Consider the following 17,810-nt stretch of genomic DNA (forward strand, 5'->3'; position numbering starts at 1 on the left):
TCCATAAATGTAATGAAGTCATTATTTTTGCTTCACTTGGGATGTTAACAAAGCCTGACATCAATACTCTGAGTATTTTAGCTCAATCAAACAACATAACTTGGAACGTTTTTTAAGAAGTGTTTATTTTACATACACTAGCAGGATTGTTTTCTTTTGTCCTGGGAATTAAACATAGCACTGTCAATTTTAACTGCCTGTCTTTTGGGTTCCAAGGTACTGATCGGACTCGAGAAGACAGCCCAGAGCTGAACCCGCCCCCAGGCATAGAGGATAACAGACAGTGTGCATTGTGTTTGATGTATGGTGATGACAGTGCAAATGTAAGTACTTGGAGACAGAAGATCCTGGTTAATAGATACCTCTTGTGAGCTGCTTCCCATTTGTGGTAATTTTGATGCCTGAGGTGCCTCTTGTTTGGCACTTGATGGTACTTACTGTACACTTTTGTTGTGTTTTGTTTTGAGCTGGCCTGGAACATGTAATCTTCCTGCCTCAGCCTCCCAGTAGCTGGATGATAGCATGCACCATCGTGTCAGACGTGAAGAGGATTATTTTGTTTTCTTATAACTGACAAATTAATTTAAAATGTGATTTGCTTTAAAATAATCTATTGCTGCCTAATAATTTATCATGGGAATTCATTAAAAAGATTTTATGAAGCTGGGTGCTGGGATCATGCTACTCAGGAGGCTGAGATCTGAGGTTTCGCAGCCAGCCTGGAAAAGAAAGTCCACAAGACTTTTATCTCTAATTAACCACCAAAATGCTGGAACTGAAGCTCAAGTGGTAGAGCACCAGCTTGAGCAAAAGAAAGAAGCTCAGGGACAGCACCCAGGCCCTGAGTTCAAGCCCTAGAACCAGCCCACATGCACATTTGCTCTGTCTGTCTGTCTGTCTGTCTGTCTGTCTGTCTCTCTCTCTCTCTCTCTCTCTCTCTCTCTCTCTCTCTCTCTCACACACACACACACACACACACACACACACACATACACACACACACACACACACACAGATTTATGAAAGTCAGGGTTAGGGATGTGGCTAGGCAAATGGGATGCCCACAAAGAAAAGGGCATTCTGAGGAAGCTGCTGGTGAAGTAGCTGTGTTTAGCGTGGACATAGGACAGATCAGAACCTCGCTTCTAGCAGACGGCCATGTTCATTCCTCTGCTTTTCTATTTACTTACAACGTTAACAAGTAGCCTAGTCTATCTGACCCTCAATTACATGTGTAAAATAAAGATAACAATGCACAGAAAATAAAACAGTGACAGAAATAAAACAATCATAAGACTTGGAGTGTAAAGCAGCAGCAGCTAGTACTCTTCACCCTCATCTTCCCCCTCAGCGCTATCTGCTCCAGCCTCCTCACAGTCCTTTTCTAGGGAAAGAAAACAATGCTTACCTCAGAATGGTTGTGAGGACTAAATGGAGTAATGTATGGAAAACTCTTATTTAATGCTTGGTACATAGTAAGCTTTTTACAATTTTTTTTCAGGAGTTTGGGGACTGGGAGTGTGGCTCAGTGGCAGAGCACTTACCTAGCCTGCATGAGGCTGTGTGTCCAACCCCAGCACTGGCAGGAAAAAGTTTTTAATGCAGTCTGAATGCTGGCTCTAAATAATGGTTTTAAAGAAGTAATAGCACATTTATTTAAACTTACCACATATTACACTTTCTGACTCTCCAGATTTATAAAATATTTCCAGTCTGAAAAAGTAATCTAGAAAGAAAATGGAAACATTGAAAACTGAATTGAGATTTTTGTGTGCCTCCCTAAAGAATTAATAGGTTCGTTCTTGAGGTTGTCTTAACTAAGGTAAAGCTAATCTTGAGGAACATGTCTTGAGCATTATATTGAACTCTTTAAGAGAAAAGAAATCTCTATTTCATAGGATGCTGGTCGTTTGCTGTACATTGGCCAGAATGAGTGGACACATGTGAATTGTGCTCTGTGGTCAGCAGAAGTATTTGAAGATGATGATGGGTCACTAAAGAATGTGCACATGGCGGTGGTCAGGGGCAAGCAGCTGGTAAGGACTTAGTGGGCAAATCCAGGGAAAGACATTCCCTATCCGTTTGTGGATATTCTCTCTGTGGGTCCATGCAAAAAGAAATCGAAAACAAAGCATCATTTAGTTTGGGGTCTAATTCAAGTATGTGAGTGACCTCAGATACCACTGAAGCAGCATTTTGAGTCTCCAGAACAAACTCACAGACACATGCATGTGTGTACATGCAGTGGAAAGTGGGTAGTGGCAGTGGTGCTGAGTTAGAAGGCGTTGATGGTGTGAAAATGAAGGATTCTCAAAAAGAGCTCCTGCTGGGAGAGAGGTGCAGACTGTGACAATAATGAGTGATACACAGGGGAAAGGAAGGGGAATCTGAACCCTGTGATGTGGCTGTTTGATCTGTCTAGTAAGTACCGGAACATGTCTGACTCATGACGTCTTTGTAAAGCTGAGTCATGTTGGAATATAGTAACTTCCCTGCAGGGTGATGTTTTTGGCATATATCTTCCAAATTCCATGTCCTGTAAACCAATGATGAATCCAAGTTGCAGTAATTAAATGCAGTAGACACAGAGCCCTGTATGGGAGAGAAAGGATGTGAAGAAGCTATGTACTTCATTTCTCTGTAAGTCAGCAGCAGATGAGTTGTAGGAGGCGCCAAGCAGGGCAGTTCTGTAGGCTTCTGAAGGCCTCATTGGGCTCTTGTTCTTTTTGGGTCTTTAGAGATGCGAATTCTGCCAAAAGCCGGGAGCCACTGTGGGTTGCTGTCTCACCTCCTGCACAAGCAACTACCATTTCATGTGTTCCCGAGCCAAGAACTGTGTCTTTCTGGATGATAAAAAGGTGTACTGCCAACGACACCGGGATTTGATCAAAGGCGAGGTGAGCTGGCTTTGCCTTAGTGGATTTTGGTTTTGTTTTCACTGTAGGCTTTTTCTTTGAGAGCAGTTTAAGGTTCATGGCAACTTAAGTAGGAGATCAGAGATGGCTTATGCACTCTGCTCTCCGCTGCCCCACACCTCCCCCAGAATAATTAGCATTCTCCCCTCCCCCAGTGCTATGTTTGTTACAGCTAATGAAGTTACATCACTGTGTAACTATCTCACCCTTAATAGTGTACATCTGTGAATCTGGACAAACGTCATATAGTGTTTTCATACCAGTGTTTTCACTGTCTAAACATCCCTTTCTGTTCTGCCTGCTTTTCTGTTTCTCCCCAGCCCTGTACAACCACCAGTCTTTCTCCATGGTCTTGTCATTTCCAGGATTTCCTATCCATGGAATTGTGTAGAACACATGGACCTTTTCAGACCAGCTTCGTCCACTTAGCAAAATATATTTAAGTTTCCTGGAGTTCTTCTTATGACTTGCTTAGATACTTTCTGAATTCCCTAGAAATTCAGGGGAAACAATACTGAAAATAGCAAGTTGACAAACCAGTTTTACTTTCTTACCAGATGTTACTAAGTGTTCTTGAAGTAATCTTGTCTTGCTGGAAACAAAGAGGTGCTGCTAGTGAGACAGAGGGTGATTTTGTGATGGGTTCTGTGCTTTCCCCTCAGTCAGTACCGCGGGACCTCCCACTAACTTCAACCACTGCTTTTATTTAAGGTGGTTCCTGAGAATGGATTCGAAGTGTTTAGAAGAGTTTTTGTGGATTTTGAAGGGATCAGCTTGAGAAGGAAGTTCCTCAATGGCTTAGAACCAGAAAATATACACATGATGATTGGTATGACCTAGCCCTGCTTACTGGGGAAGGCTGTATTGCCTTTTGGGTGCTTTCTAGCTCTCAGATGGAAAAACACATACACACACACACACACACACACACACACACACGTCTCTAGCTCTCAGATGGAAACACACACACACACACACACACACACACACACACACACACACACGTCTCCTCTAATCCCTTCCTTTTCCATCGGACAGGCTCAATGACAATCGACTGCTTGGGAATTTTGAATGATCTCTCTGACTGTGAAGATAAACTCTTTCCTATTGGATATCAGTAAGTAGTAGTATAAACACAGCAACCCCTACAACTTGAGAGCACTGGACGTAATGTACAGGCCATTCATGTAGACATGTACTTGTTAGCTTATAACATGTTCTAAAAATTACTTGTATCAGCTTGTAGTGTGGAATTAAAACACTGTATCAGGTAAATGTCATTATGTAAGTAAAGCATTGTGGCACTTCAGAATCATTTTCAAATAAAGTCTGTTAAAAACAGAGTCCGTCTCAAGATTCCTCTAAATTCCATTCATGCCAAAATCCAGATGTTTTCAAAATCACATATACCAAAAATAAAAAAATTCTAAACCAGCCTGCTACCTGGTGAGACCATTGCAGAGCAAATAAACAAGCAAACAAGAGATTTGTAATCTTACAAGATGCAAATTGTTTGAGCCTCTAACAAGCTGATAGTAAGATCAAATTGCCCGTACATCTTCCTCACTGGAGTCTTGTTTTGTAATAAATACTCCAATTTGTTCTGCATTCCAGTCGTAATAACAGCGTGTACTTCACATTCAGCTAGAAGCTCTTTGTGTAAACAAGGCAGCAGACTTGAAGCAATTACATTTTTCTTGCCTCATGGGGCTTTTCTCCCGAAGGGAACTTCCCCTCAGGTTGCCCTGGTTTTAGGGCCTCTCTTTGTACACGCTGTGGGGCATCAGTCCTTTCCTGGGAGTCAGTAACTCTTTCTTGTAGTAGTAGTAGTAGTAAGTCTTTTTCTTTTTCTCTATTTTAGGATTTTTTATTATTTTGAGAATCATTTAAAAAACCAACCTTAGGCAATCTTCTGAGAGGCTCAGAAAGGCCAAAGACTTCATTAAGTTTGGAACAACCTAACTAGGGGAAATGTAAACTAAGAGCTCCAGAAGTAAAACTAAAAACACTAAATCCAGGAAACCAGGGGACCCAGGATGAGGAAAAGTGTTGACAAATGTTAGTGTCCACTTGCTTCTGTCCTCTCATTTGTGATTCTTCTCCGTTGTCAGGTGTTCCCGGGTGTACTGGAGCACCACCGATGCCCGAAAACGTTGTGTGTATACATGCAAGATAGTGGAGTGCCGGCCTCCGGTTGTAGAGCCAGACATCAATAGCACTGTGCAACACGATGAAAACAGGACCATTGCCCACAGTCCGTCATCGCTTACTGGTGAGTCTGAACTCCAACTGGGGCCAGAACTAGAGTTCGGGGAGTGCATACTGAGATTAAAAGCTGGAAGGGGAAAAGCCACTTTCATAGGACACTTTTGTTTCTAGTTTGACATTTCCCTAATAGCTAGCTTGGGTTTGATTTTTGTTTTGTTTTGTATTTTTGTCAGTTGTAGAGCTTGAACGCAGGCCCTCTGTGCTGCCCCGAGCTCTTTTTGTTCAACCATTTTGAGTCACAGTGCCACTTCTGGTTTTCTGATGATTAATTGGAAATAAAAGTCTCATGGGTACTTTTCTGCCTGGGCTAGCTTCGAAGCACAATCCTCAGATCTCAGCCTCCTGAGTAGTTAGGAATGCAGGCATGAGCCACCAGCGCCTGGCTATTTGTTAACCAAGCTTTTATAGTTAAAAGCATTTTTGTTTCTTCCCACAGAAATTTCCTCTAAAGACAGTCAAAATACAGCTGCAATTCTCAGTCCTCCATCACCAGACCGACCTCTGCATGCGCAAACCTCTAGTTCCTGCTATTATCATGTCATCTCCAAGGTTCCTAGGATTCGAACACCCAGCTACTCTCCTACACAGAGATCCCCTGGCTGTCGGCCATTGCCTTCTGCAGGTAAAGGGCTTGACCCCAGAAGCTTAGCCCCAAGAGAAATGACAACTTTGTTTTCAGTTCTCTATAAATGGATGCAGCCAAGTCACTGAAAACAGCAACCTTGCTACGTCTGTTCTATCAGTGATAGACTGTTATTTTCTCTCTTACTCAGGAAGTCCTACCCCAACCACTCATGAAATCGTCACGGTGGGTGATCCTCTCCTCTCCTCCGGACTGCGAAGCATTGGCTCGAGGCGTCACAGTACTTCCTCCCTGTCGCCTCTCCGGTCAAAGCTCCGGATAGTCTCTCCCATGAGAACTGGAAACACTTACTCCAGGAATAGTGTCTCCTCCGTCTCCGCCAGTGGGACCGCTCCAGACGCTGAGGCCAGTGCCAAAGTGGATCACGGCTTAGGGCCACCGAGTTCAAGCGTGAATCTGGGGCATGGCACTCCCACCTCAGGAAGGACCGTGGCCACCGTAGGCACTAAAACAAGCCACTTGGATGGATCGTCATCTTCAGAAATGAAGCATTCCAGTGCTTCAGACTCAGCATCCAAGAGTTCCTCTTTAAAGGGAGAAAAGACCAAAATGCTGAGTTCCAAGAGCTCAGAGGGAGCTGCACATGTGGCTCACCCTGCCATTCCCAAACTGGCCTCCCAGGCTCATAACGCCACTTCTGGAGAGTTGAGTGTTAGCAAAACTGGCGCTTTCTCTGAGATGTCTTCAGTGTCATTTCCTTCCAAAGAGGCCCTTCCGTTCGCACAACTCCATTTAAGAGGGCAAAGGAATGATCGAGACCAACACACAGAGTCTGCCCAACCAGCAAACCTCTCCCCAGATGAAGATATTGAAGTCAAAACTCTGAAGCTTTCTGGAGTAAGCAATAGGTCGTCCATTATCAATGAACATGTGGGATCTAGTTCCAGAGACAGGAGGCAGAAAGGGAAGAAATCTTCTAAGGAAACTTTCAAAGAAAAGCATTCCAGTAAATCTTTTTTGGAACCTGGTCAAGTAACAACTAACGAGGACGGAAACCTAAAGCCAGAGTTCATTGATGAGGTTTTGACTCCTGAGTTTATGGGGCAGCGGCCATGTAATAACATTTCTTCTGAGAAGATTGGGGATAAGGGCCTTTCTCTTTCAGGAGTCCCTAAAGCTGTATCCATGCAAGTAGAAGAGTCTTGCAAGGAATCACAGGCACCCCGGAAATGCACCGTCAAGGTGACACCACTAAAAATGGAAAGTGAGAGTCAATCCAAAAACGCCCAGAAAGAAAGTGGTCCCGCCTCCCCTGTGCAAATGGAGTCCGCATCACCGACAGACCCCGTTTCAGCCTCCAAAAGTCCAGGGGACGGTCCAGTGATCCAACCAAGCCCCAACAATACCTCATCCCAGGAGTCTCAGAGGAACAGCTACCAGAACCTTCCAGTGCAGGACAGAAACCTACTGCTGCCAGATGGCCCCAAACCTCAGGAGGATGGCTCTTTTAAGAGGAGATATCCCCGCCGCAGCGCCCGCGCGAGGTCTAACATGTTTTTTGGGCTCACCCCACTCTATGGCGTCAGATCCTACGGGGAAGAAGACATTCCATTCTACAGCAGCTCCCCTGGGAAGAAGCGAGGCAAGAGATCGGCAGAAGGACAGGTAGACGGGGCTGATGACCTGAGCACTTCAGATGAAGACGACTTATACTATTACAACTTCACCAGAACAGTCATTTCTTCAGGTGGGGAGGAGCGGCTTGCGTCCCACAACTTGTTTCGGGAAGAGGAGCAGTGTGACCTCCCCAAAATTTCACAGTTGGATGGTGTTGACGACGGGACCGAGAGTGACACCAGCATCACAGCCACAACGAGGAAAAGCAGCCAGATCGCAAAGAGAAACGGCAAAGAAAACGGAACGGAAAACTTAAAGATTGATCGGCCCGAAGATGCTGGAGAAAAAGAACATGTCACTAAGAGTTCTGTGGGCCACAAAAGTGAGCCGAAGATGGACAACTGCCACTCCGTAAGCAGGCTGAAAACACAGGGGCAGGATTCCTTAGAAGCTCAGCTCAGCTCATTGGAGTCGAGCCGCAGAGTCCACGCGAGCACCCCATCAGACAAAAACTTACTAGACACCTACAACACTGAGCTCCTGAAGTCGGACTCCGACAACAACAACAGTGACGACTGTGGGAACATCCTGCCTTCGGACATCATGGACTTTGTACTGAAGAATACCCCGTCCATGCAGGCCTTGGGGGAGAGCCCGGAGTCCTCATCCTCTGAACTCTTGAATCTTGGTGAAGGGTTGGGCCTTGACAGCAATCGTGAGAAAGACATGGGTCTTTTTGAAGTATTTTCTCAGCAGCTGCCAACCACAGAACCCGTGGACAGTAGCGTCTCTTCCTCTATCTCAGCAGAGGAGCAGTTTGAGTTGCCTCTAGAACTGCCCTCTGATCTGTCCGTCCTGACCACCCGGAGTCCCACAGTCCCTAGCCAGAATCCCAGTCGACTGGCGGTAATCTCAGATTCCGGGGAGAAGCGAGTGGCCATCACAGAAAAATCGGTGGCCTCTGCCGACGGTGACCCAGCGCTGCTGAGCCCAGGGGTCGATCCTGCTCCCGAGGGTCACATGACTCCTGACCACTTCATCCAGGGTCACATGGATGCCGACCACATCTCCAGCCCTCCGTGTGGTTCCGTGGAACAAAGTCATGGCACCAGTCAGGATTTACCTCGGAACAGTAGTACTCCTGGCCTTCAGGTACCCGTTTCCCCAACTGTGCCCATCCAGAACCAGAAGTACGTGCCCAATTCTACTGATAGCCCCGGCCCTTCTCAGATTTCTAACGCAGCTGTCCAGACCACTCCACCCCACCTGAAGCCAGCCACCGAGAAACTCATTGTGGTGAACCAGAACATGCAGCCGCTTTATGTTCTCCAAACTCTTCCAAATGGAGTGACCCAGAAAATCCAATTGACCTCTCCTGTTAGTTCTGCCCCCAGTGTGATGGAGACCAATTCTTCAGTATTGGGGCCCATGGGAAGTGGCCTCACCCTGACCACTGGACTGAACCCCAGCTTGCCAGCTTCTCAGTCCCTGTTCCCTCCTGCTAGCAAAGGACTGCTCTCCATGCCTCATCACCAGCACTTGCATTCCTTCCCCGCCGCTACTCAGAGTAGCTTCCCACCCAACATCAGCAGTCCGCCTTCAGGCCTACTTATTGGGGTTCAACCTCCTCCAGATCCCCAACTTTTGGTTTCAGAAGCCAACCAGAGGACAGACCTCACTACCACAGTAGCCACCCCATCCTCTGGACTCAAGAAAAGACCCATCTCTCGTCTACACACACGGAAAAACAAAAAACTCACGCCCTCTAGTACCCCCTCCACCATTGCCCCTTCCGACGTGGTTTCCAATATGACGTTGATCAACTTCACACCCTCCCAGCTTTCCAGTCATCCTAATCTCTTAGATTTGGGGTCACTTAATACTTCCTCTCACCGAACTGTCCCCAACATCATAAAAAGATCTAAATCTGGTGTGATGTATTTTGAACAGGCCCCGCTGTTACCACAGAGTGTGAGCGGAACTCCCGCCCCGGCAACGATAAGCCAGGATGCCAGCCACCTCGCCACAGGGCCCGTGTCCGGCTTGGCGTCCAGCCCCTCTGTCCTGAATGTGGTATCCATGCAAACGTCCACAACCCCTACGAGTAGTGCGTCAGTTCCGGGACACGTCACCTTAACCAGCCCGAGGTTGCTTGGGTCCTCAGACATTGGCTCCATCAGCAATCTTCTAATCAAAGCCAGCCAGCAGAGCCTGGGTATTCAGGAACAGCCTGTGACTTTACCACCAAGCTCGGGAATGTTCCCGCCACTGGGGACCACACAGACGCCCTCTACAGCGGCAATGGCTGCAGGCTCAAGCATCTGTGTGCTCCCTTCTCCACAGACTTCGGCCATGGCCTCCACGTCTCCTCCTGCGGAGACAGAAGAGCACTATCAGCTGCAGCACGTGAACCAGCTCCTCGCTGGCAAAACCGGGAGCCTGTCTTCCCAGCGGGATCTGGATTCTGCCTCTGGGACCCCGGCACCCAACTTCACCCAAACAGCCGATGTCCCTAACAGCGTGAGGTTGGAGCAGAGCAAGGCCTTGCTCCCCGCTGCGCCGGCCAGCTCGGCCTCTCCCGGCGGCTCCCCCTCTTCTGGACAGCAGTCCTCGAGCCCTTCAGTGCCAGCTCCCACCAAAACCAAAGCAAAAGTCAAACGGATCCAGCTGCCTCTGGACAAAGGGAGTGGCAAGAAGCACAAAGTTTCCCACTCGAGGACCAATTCCGAAGCACACGTTCCAGACCAAGAAGCCAGCACGACCTCCGGGCCGCCGGTCGCAGGGTGAGCCAGCCACACGTCCGTTCTAGTCTGGGCAGAGGCACTCAGTTGCCTCACCAGGCTTTCTGGGGTTGGACTTGGAGTCATTGTATTGCCTGGTGTTGATTCTTGGAGAGCGCTACATCCAAGCAGTGCTGCTCTTTGCTCCCGTTTCCTTCTGGCTGGGAGTTTAGGATGCTAGGGAACGATGCAAAGCTCCTGTGTGGCGGGCAGAGGTCCCCGCTGTGGAGACTCAGAGTCCGGTTACAAAACGTGCCACTGCAGTGTGATGTGTAAAGTGTGCCAGGCACTTTTGACATTTGTGTGTACGTGTGTTGTACGTTTGCTCATCTGTGCGAACACTTTCTAGTGCTCCCAGAAAGGCCCCCATGCCCTCGCTTGGTGACCATCATTCTAACTTTTGTGAATTTGAGTACTGACGCAGCCTTGTAAGTGTTGTCCAGGCTGGATAGTTACTTCTGTAGACTGACCTCTGTGTCCACTTTGGCCCATGTTTAGTGGTTATTTCTTTATACAAATGACTCTGTTCCAGGGCCCTGGGAGCAGAAACAGAGCCGGACGCAGCAAGGGTGGAGCAGCCAGCACAGAAGCCGCTGCAGAAGGAGTGTGGGCAGCCCAGAGGGTGAGCTCCTAAGACTAACCTCCACTCGCTCTGCCCGAGTCAGAACTCTTCCTCCCCATGTGCATTTGGTTTATTTTGTTTTCAGTGATCTTCTTTTTAATTATAATATATATATATAATTTTGTAGTTGTTCTTAAGATATTGTACAGAGGGGTTACCATTTCATAAGTCCAGTAATGAGCAATATTTCTTTCTTTTTTGGACAGTATCACTCTGCCTTACAAATCTCCTTTTTTTCTCCTGGTCAGTCATGGAGCTTGAAATCAGGGACTGAGCATTTTTGTCCCTGAGCATTTTTGCTCCAGGCTAGCACTCTGCCACTTTGGTGGTTCATTGGAGATGAGTATTGTGGACTTTCCTACCAGGCCAGCCTTCAAACCACAATCCTCAAATCTCAGCCTCCTGAGTAGCTAGGATTATAGGCATGAGCTACCAGAGCCTGGCACAAGGTCTCCTTTTCTAATGGAATTAAGTACAGGCTGTTTAGAAAATAAAGTAGCATAGGATTATTTAAATAATGTATAGTAGCTGGGCGCTGGTGGCTCACGCCTGTAATCCTAGCTACTCAGGAGGCTGAGATCTGAGGATCACAGTTCAAAGCCAGCCCGAGCAAGAAAGACCGTGAGACTCCTATCTCCAATAAGCCACTAGAAAACGGGAAGTAGCGCTGTAGCTCAAGTGGTAGAGCGCTCATCTTGAGCTGAAGAGCTGAGGGATAGCGCCCAGGCCCAGAGTTCAAGCCCCACAACCAACAAAAAAAAAATGTATAGTGAACGTTTCTGTCCTGCCCTTCACCTGTAGCTTCATGCATGCAGACATTCATATGCATATGCAGATATACGTAGTATTTGTGTGAATGTGTATATGCTTGTTTGGGTTTTTTTTTTTTTTACTTTTTCATTATTTAAGTAGTTGTATAAAGTATATATGCTTTTTTTTTACATAAAAGGAATGATAATGTACTTACCCATCTTTACTGGCTTTTTTTTGGTTCGTCCTGGGCCGTGAAGCATGGGCACTGTTCTGAGCTTTTTCATGCAAGACTAGTGCTCTACCACTTCAGCCACAGCTCCACTTTCAGCTTTTTGGTGGTTGATTGTTGGAGATAAGAGTCTTAGTGCCTGTCTTACAATAATTATTTACAAAAAACAAGGAAAGGCCAGGTGCCAATGGCTTACACCTGTAATCCTAGCTATTCAAGAGGCTGAGATCTGAGGATCGTGGTTCAAAGCCAGACCAGACAGAAAAATCTGTAACACTCTTATCTCTAATTAACCACCAAAAATCTGCAAGTGGAGCTGTGGCTTAAGTGGTAGAGTGCTAGAGGAACAGCTTCTAGACTCTGAGTTCAAGCCGTAGGACTGGCACCAAAAAAATAAAAATTTTAAAAATTAGTATTTTGCATACATCTTCCTGTGCCAGTATGGTAGCAGCAGCGTACCTGTGTCGTTTCATTTTGCTTTGCTTTGCTTTGCTTTATATTGTTTTTGAGACAGAGACAACTGTGTAGCTCAGGCTGGCTTTATATGTGCAATCCTCCTGTCTTAGCCTCCATGTACTGAGATTGCAGGTGTTTACCACCAGACCTAGCCACACTCACCTTTTTTGTGTATGTGCCAGTCCTGGGCCAGGACACTATTGTCCCTGAGCTGTTTTGCTCAAGACTATCTAGCACTCTACTACTTGAGCTCTACTTCTACAGCTTTTCTTGCTGGTTAATTTGAGATAAGAGTCTAATAGATTTTCCTGTCCAGATGACTTTGAACCATAATCCTCAGATCTCAGCCTCCTCAGTAGCTGGGATTACAGCAGGCATGTGCCACTAGTGCCTAGCTAACACACTTCACTTTTTTTTTTTTTTTGTCATGGGGCTTACACTCCGGGCCTGGGCACTGTCCCCCAGCTCTTCAGCTCAAGGCTAGCACTCTACCACTTGAGCCACAGTGCCACTTCTGACTTTTTCTGTTTATATGGTGCTGAGGAATCAAACCCAGGCCTCATGCATGCAAAGCAAGCATTCTACCACTGAGCCTCCTTCCCAGCCCCACACCTCACTTTTTATAGTGACTACCTCCAATACTATTGTGTGGATCTGCGATGGTTTATTTAACCAGTTAATATATATTGCTTTGTAGTCAAATTGTTTCAGGATTAATTTTAGAAGGTGAAAGTAGATGGTGGTTTACTGGCTTGTACAACTTACTTTATTTTTAGCTGAACCAGATAGCCTTATTTAAGTAATTCCGGAACTGCTTCTGACAAGTGTCCTTTATATTTTTTTCCCTATTTCTATGGATATGAGAAGAATTTCAAGGGCACAGTCTACCACACACAGATACTACTGTTGATGTTTGGGAAGGAATCTCAAGGGAGTGGCTCTTTATGTGTGCTATTCATGAGTGTAGCAATGGAGTTCATTCAGTGGGTTTTACACAAAGCACCTTGTGGTTCACTTTGACTAGTTGTTTTGTATATAACTAGCACCCGTCCTGGCAGATTGAGAGCTGTTTTTGTTTTTGAAGAACTAGCTGACCTTGCCTCTCATACGGTTTTCTCTATTCAGACAAGTGGCTGTTCTTCCAGAGGTTCAGGCAACACCGAATCCAACAAGCGAGCAAGAAAATACAGGTATGTGGGAGGTGAATGGGTTCATATCAGAGAAATACAGCTAGAGGGACTGCTACAATTACTGACTTTAACCTCCCATCTTTCTGGATTCCAAAACAGTGCTAATACTTGTAATCCTCAAAGAAGTAAAGCACTGGCTAGCATGAAAGCAGAGCAGCAGTTATTAATCATGTTGTGTGTTATAGTCTGATCATCTGCCACAGCCAGAGGGCCAAATAATGCCTGGAAATCCTCTCCTGCTGTGCTGGTCTTTATAGCAGTGACATTTAAATAGTGAAACCCTGAGTTCCTCTCTAGTCACAAAGGGAAACCAGGAACCATCTTGATTTTATTAGACAGATTCTGGTTCCAACACCACACATGTCCCAAAGCACTTTCCATCCAGCCTTGTGAGTTCAGTCAGGAAACATGTGGGTATTCAGAATTAGAGAGCTCCGGTTAAAGACCTTGCCCAGTCCCAAGGAGAGAGCGTCCCAACCGGAAGCACACAGAAAAGGCGGAGTCACGAGACAGCCGTTACTGTAGCCTGCTGATGTGCCTGTCTCTCAAGGGTCCTGGTACATTATTGCCACAAATGCCACCTCCAGAGACGGTTGCTCTGTGGCCACTGCTCCCCACGTCAGCTGTGTGTGCAGGGCTCCCGCCGCACGGAGCTCACCTCGCCTCGCTGGCTGCGATGAAGGTCATGCTCTGGAAGAGCAAGGCACAGAGGCTTGCTTTCCACCTGTCTTCACATCTTCAGTAGGTGAAGACACATGCATAGGGCAGATGAGCCAGTTGTCATGCCACAGAGACAGCCAAACGTCACGCTGGCTCTAACCCAAGGCAAGCTCGCCAGGCCTTGAGGCTGGCAGCAGCGCGTGGGATGAGGCAGCCGTGGCGTGGTGCCAGGCCCAGTCACTACAACACTGCACACAGTTGCCCTGCAGGAAGCATTCACTGCTCTAACCATATGGCTGCTGGTTTTGTTTTTGTTTTTTTTTGTTTTTTTCCCGGCCTAGAACCTAAAGCAGTGGAAGAAGAAGAAAGCAGTTTCAGCTCTCCTCTGATGCTTTGGCTCCAGCAAGAACAGAAGCGGAAGGAAAGCATTGCTGAGAAAAAGCCCAAGAAAGGACTTGTTTTTGAAATTTCAAGTGATGATGGCTTTCAGATCTGTGCAGAAAGTATTGAAGGTGAGTGGATTGACTTCAGTCAGCCCTCCCTTAATAGCCCTGTTTCAGCCACCTCTGTGGTGCTACTGTAGTACGGAGGATTTACACGTGGAGAGTGTACCACATTCTCTCTGTTAGACAGTCACATCTCAAGGTAAAAATCTGGTGGTAAGGGTTATGTTGTTAAGATTACATGTGCTGGGCTGGTTGAGTGGCTCAATGCCTCCTAGCAAGTGGGAGGCCCTGAACTCAAAGCCCAGTGCCGCCCAAAGAAGAGAGAGATTGTGTCCCCTCGCACAGCACGGAGCCAAGGCCAGGCCCCTTCCCCTCGCTCTTCCCCTGCCTGGAAGGCTCTCCTGCACTTGCCCTTCATGCGCTCAGCTTTGTCTTCGTTTGTCTTCTCTGCCCCACCCCCGGCCAGAGCGCCAGTGCCACTTCTTCTTTCAGAGTTGTTTGTAAAGTTTGTACTTTTTAAAAAATTTTTTAATTTATTTTGTGCACTTTAAGTAAAATTTAAGACCAGCTGGGCCGGGAGACTCACACCTGAAATCCTAGCTACTCAGGAGGCTGAGATCTGAGGATTGCAGTTCAAAGCCAGCCTAAGCAGAAAAGTCCCTGTGAGATTTTTATTGTTGTTGTTGTTGTTGTTGGTTGTAGGGCTTGAACTCAGAGCCTGGGCCCTGTCCCTGAGCTCTTCTTGCTCAAGACTAGCTCTCTACCACTTTGAGCCACAGCACGACTTCTGATTTTCTGGTGGTTAATTAGAGATAAGAGTCTCATGGACTGTCCTGCCCAGGCTAGCTTCAGATCCGGTTCCTCAGATCTCAATTTCCTGATTATCTAGGATTACAGGCATGAGCCATGAGTACCTGGCTAGAGATTCTTTTCTCCAATTAACCACTCAAAAACCAAAAGTAATACTGTGGCTCAAAGTGGTAGAGCACTATTCTTGAGCAAAAGAGCTCAGAGACAGCACGCAGACCCTGAGTTCAGGCTCCATGATTGACCAAACAAAAGGTAAGACAGACCACAAAAGCTTTAGATTGGTACTGACCACTTTAAAAACAGAAACTGGGCACCAGTGGCTCATGTCTGTAATCCTCGCTACTCAGGAAGCTGAGATCTGAGGATCACCGTTCAAAGCCAGCCCGGTCAGGAAAGTCCATGAGACTCTTATCTCCAATAAACCACTAGAAAACCAGAAGTGGCGTTGTAGCTCAAGTGGCAGAGCGCTAGCCTTGAGCTGAAGAGCTGAGGGACAGCGCCCAAGCCCGAAGTTCAAGCCCCACGACAGACTAAAAAAAAAGCAGAAACTGGGCATTTACGCACATTCCTCATCTTTAGTTTTACATGTTGATATAAAAAGATACTTTTTTTTTTTTTTTGGTCAGTCATGGGGCCTGAACTCTGGGCCTGGGCGCTGTCCCTGAGTTCTTCAGCTCAAGGCTAGCACTTTAGCACTTGAGTCACAGCACCACTTCTGTGCTGAGGAATCGAACGCAGGGCTTCATGCATGCAAGGCAAGCGCTACCACTGAGACACCTTAACACACACAATTCTAGTTCCTTAGAATCTGCTTGTCAAGCAGCAAGATGGCTGTGCACCAGAGCACGGCACAGAGGGCTCCTTCAAGGAACCAGCAGCAGTGTTAGTAAAAATGTTTTTACTTTTAAGTTCCCTCTATGCTTAGTGTGGGCAAGGCTCTGGGTTTGATTCTCCAGAACCACACACAGAGAAAATGAGGAATGCTAGTGTATGCTTCTAATCTCAGCCCTTGAAAAATGGAGGTGGGAGAAACATAGTGAGTTATACCGTATGCAAAAAAGCTTGGTGATGGTGGCTTATGCCTAGTGCAGAACAGGAGAATTGTGATTCGAGGCTAGCCCAGGCAGAAAAGACCCCTTCTAACAGATGGTTGGTGGTGGTGGTACCCACCTGTCATCCTAAGCTATATGGGAAGCTGAGATTAGGAGGACTGGGTACCAAGTAAAAAGTCTCTCAGACTCTACCTATTAATCATCAAAATGCTGGAGTGGAGGCATGGCTCAGGTGGTAGAGCACTAGCTGTATAGAAGACAGCTAAGCACAAGGCTCTGAGTTCATGCCCCAGTACTACTACTAAAAACAAAAGGAAAACAAGCTGTTCTATCCTAAGAAGATGTGTGTTGCACTGTAGGATCCTAAGCACAATACGTATTGCACACCATTAGTATTAAGAGATGTTGGCATGAATATTTTTCAGCTTACAGTTTTCTTCTTTTCCCTTCAGATGCCTGGAAGTCATTGACAGATAAAGTCCAGGAAGCTCGATCGAATGCGCGCCTGAAGCAGCTATCATTTGCAGGTAATGGCTAGCGCTGTAAGTTTATTCCTGCCTCAGAACATTCTGGCAACTTGTTAGTCTAAATACCACCACTACAATGACAAGAACAAATAAACTTTCTTTTAAAAAAAAAAAAAATCTTTTTTTTTTTTTTTTGGGGGGGTCCGGTCGTGGGGCCTGAACTCTGGGCCTGGGCGCTGTCCCTCAGCTCTTCAGCTCAAGGCTAGCGCTCTACCACTTGAGCCACAGTGCCACTTCCGGCTTTTTTCTTTTTGCTTATGTGGTGCTGAGGAATCAAACCCAGGGCCTCAGGCATGCAAGGCAAGCGCTCTACCACTGAGCCACCTTCCCAACTCAGGGGTTGGTTTGTTTTTTGTTTGTTTGGTGTTTTTTTTTTAACTGTATTTTTTTTTTTTTGTCTTTTCTTTTTTGGTACTGGGGATCGAACCCAGGACGTTGCACTTGCTAGGCAAGCGCTTTGCCACTGAGCTACATCCCAGCCCGTAAAGCAGATTTTCTTTTTTCTTTTTTTTGGATACAGTCATGGGGCCTGAACTCTGGGCCTGGGCGCTGTCCCTCAGCTCTTCAGCTCAAGGCTAGCATGCTACCACTTGAGCCACAGCGCCACTTCTGGCTTTTTTTTTTCTTTTTGCTTATGTGGTGCTGAGGAATTGAACCCAGGGCCTCATGCATGCAAGGCAAGCGCTCTACCACTGAGCCACCTTCCCAGCCCATAAAAAAAAAAAATCGTAATCTTTGGCCAGGCAGGCAGGTGGTTCATACCTATAATCCTAGCTATTCAGGTACGAGGCCGGTCTGGGAAAACCTTAGTGAGACGCTTCTTTTTTTTTGGCAGTTGTGGGGCTTGAACTCTGGGCCTGGGTGCTGTCCCTCAGTTCTTCAGCTCAGGACTAGTGCTCTAC

At 46.6% G+C, this 17,810-nt stretch overlaps 1 protein-coding gene across 4 annotated transcripts in view; it reads left to right on the forward strand.

The window, feature by feature from the left end:
• Positions 1–17,810, forward strand: part of LOC138838986 (histone-lysine N-methyltransferase 2A-like) — a 77,981-nt gene that overhangs the window by 52,858 nt on the left and 7,313 nt on the right. For all 4 annotated transcript variants that reach the window (XM_070038590.1, XM_070038586.1, XM_070038589.1 and 1 more), the window contains 12 exons: positions 217–323; positions 1,899–2,036; positions 2,739–2,897; positions 3,627–3,744; positions 3,954–4,032; positions 5,027–5,187; positions 5,620–5,805; positions 5,957–10,166; positions 10,696–10,785; positions 13,349–13,413; positions 14,415–14,585; positions 16,834–16,908. In XM_070038590.1, coding sequence (XP_069894691.1) covers positions 217–323; positions 1,899–2,036; positions 2,739–2,897; positions 3,627–3,744; positions 3,954–4,032; positions 5,027–5,187; positions 5,620–5,805; positions 5,957–10,166; positions 10,696–10,785; positions 13,349–13,413; positions 14,415–14,585; positions 16,834–16,908 — 5,559 coding nt within the window. The remainder of the gene's footprint in view (positions 1–216; positions 324–1,898; positions 2,037–2,738; positions 2,898–3,626; positions 3,745–3,953; positions 4,033–5,026; positions 5,188–5,619; positions 5,806–5,956; positions 10,167–10,695; positions 10,786–13,348; positions 13,414–14,414; positions 14,586–16,833; positions 16,909–17,810) is intronic.

The sequence above is a fragment of the Dipodomys merriami genome, unplaced genomic scaffold, assembly GCF_024711535.1.
Source record: "Dipodomys merriami isolate MVZ:Mamm:240054 unplaced genomic scaffold, mDipMer1.0.p SCAF_29, whole genome shotgun sequence".
Classification (NCBI taxonomy): Eukaryota; Metazoa; Chordata; class Mammalia; order Rodentia; family Heteromyidae; genus Dipodomys; species Dipodomys merriami.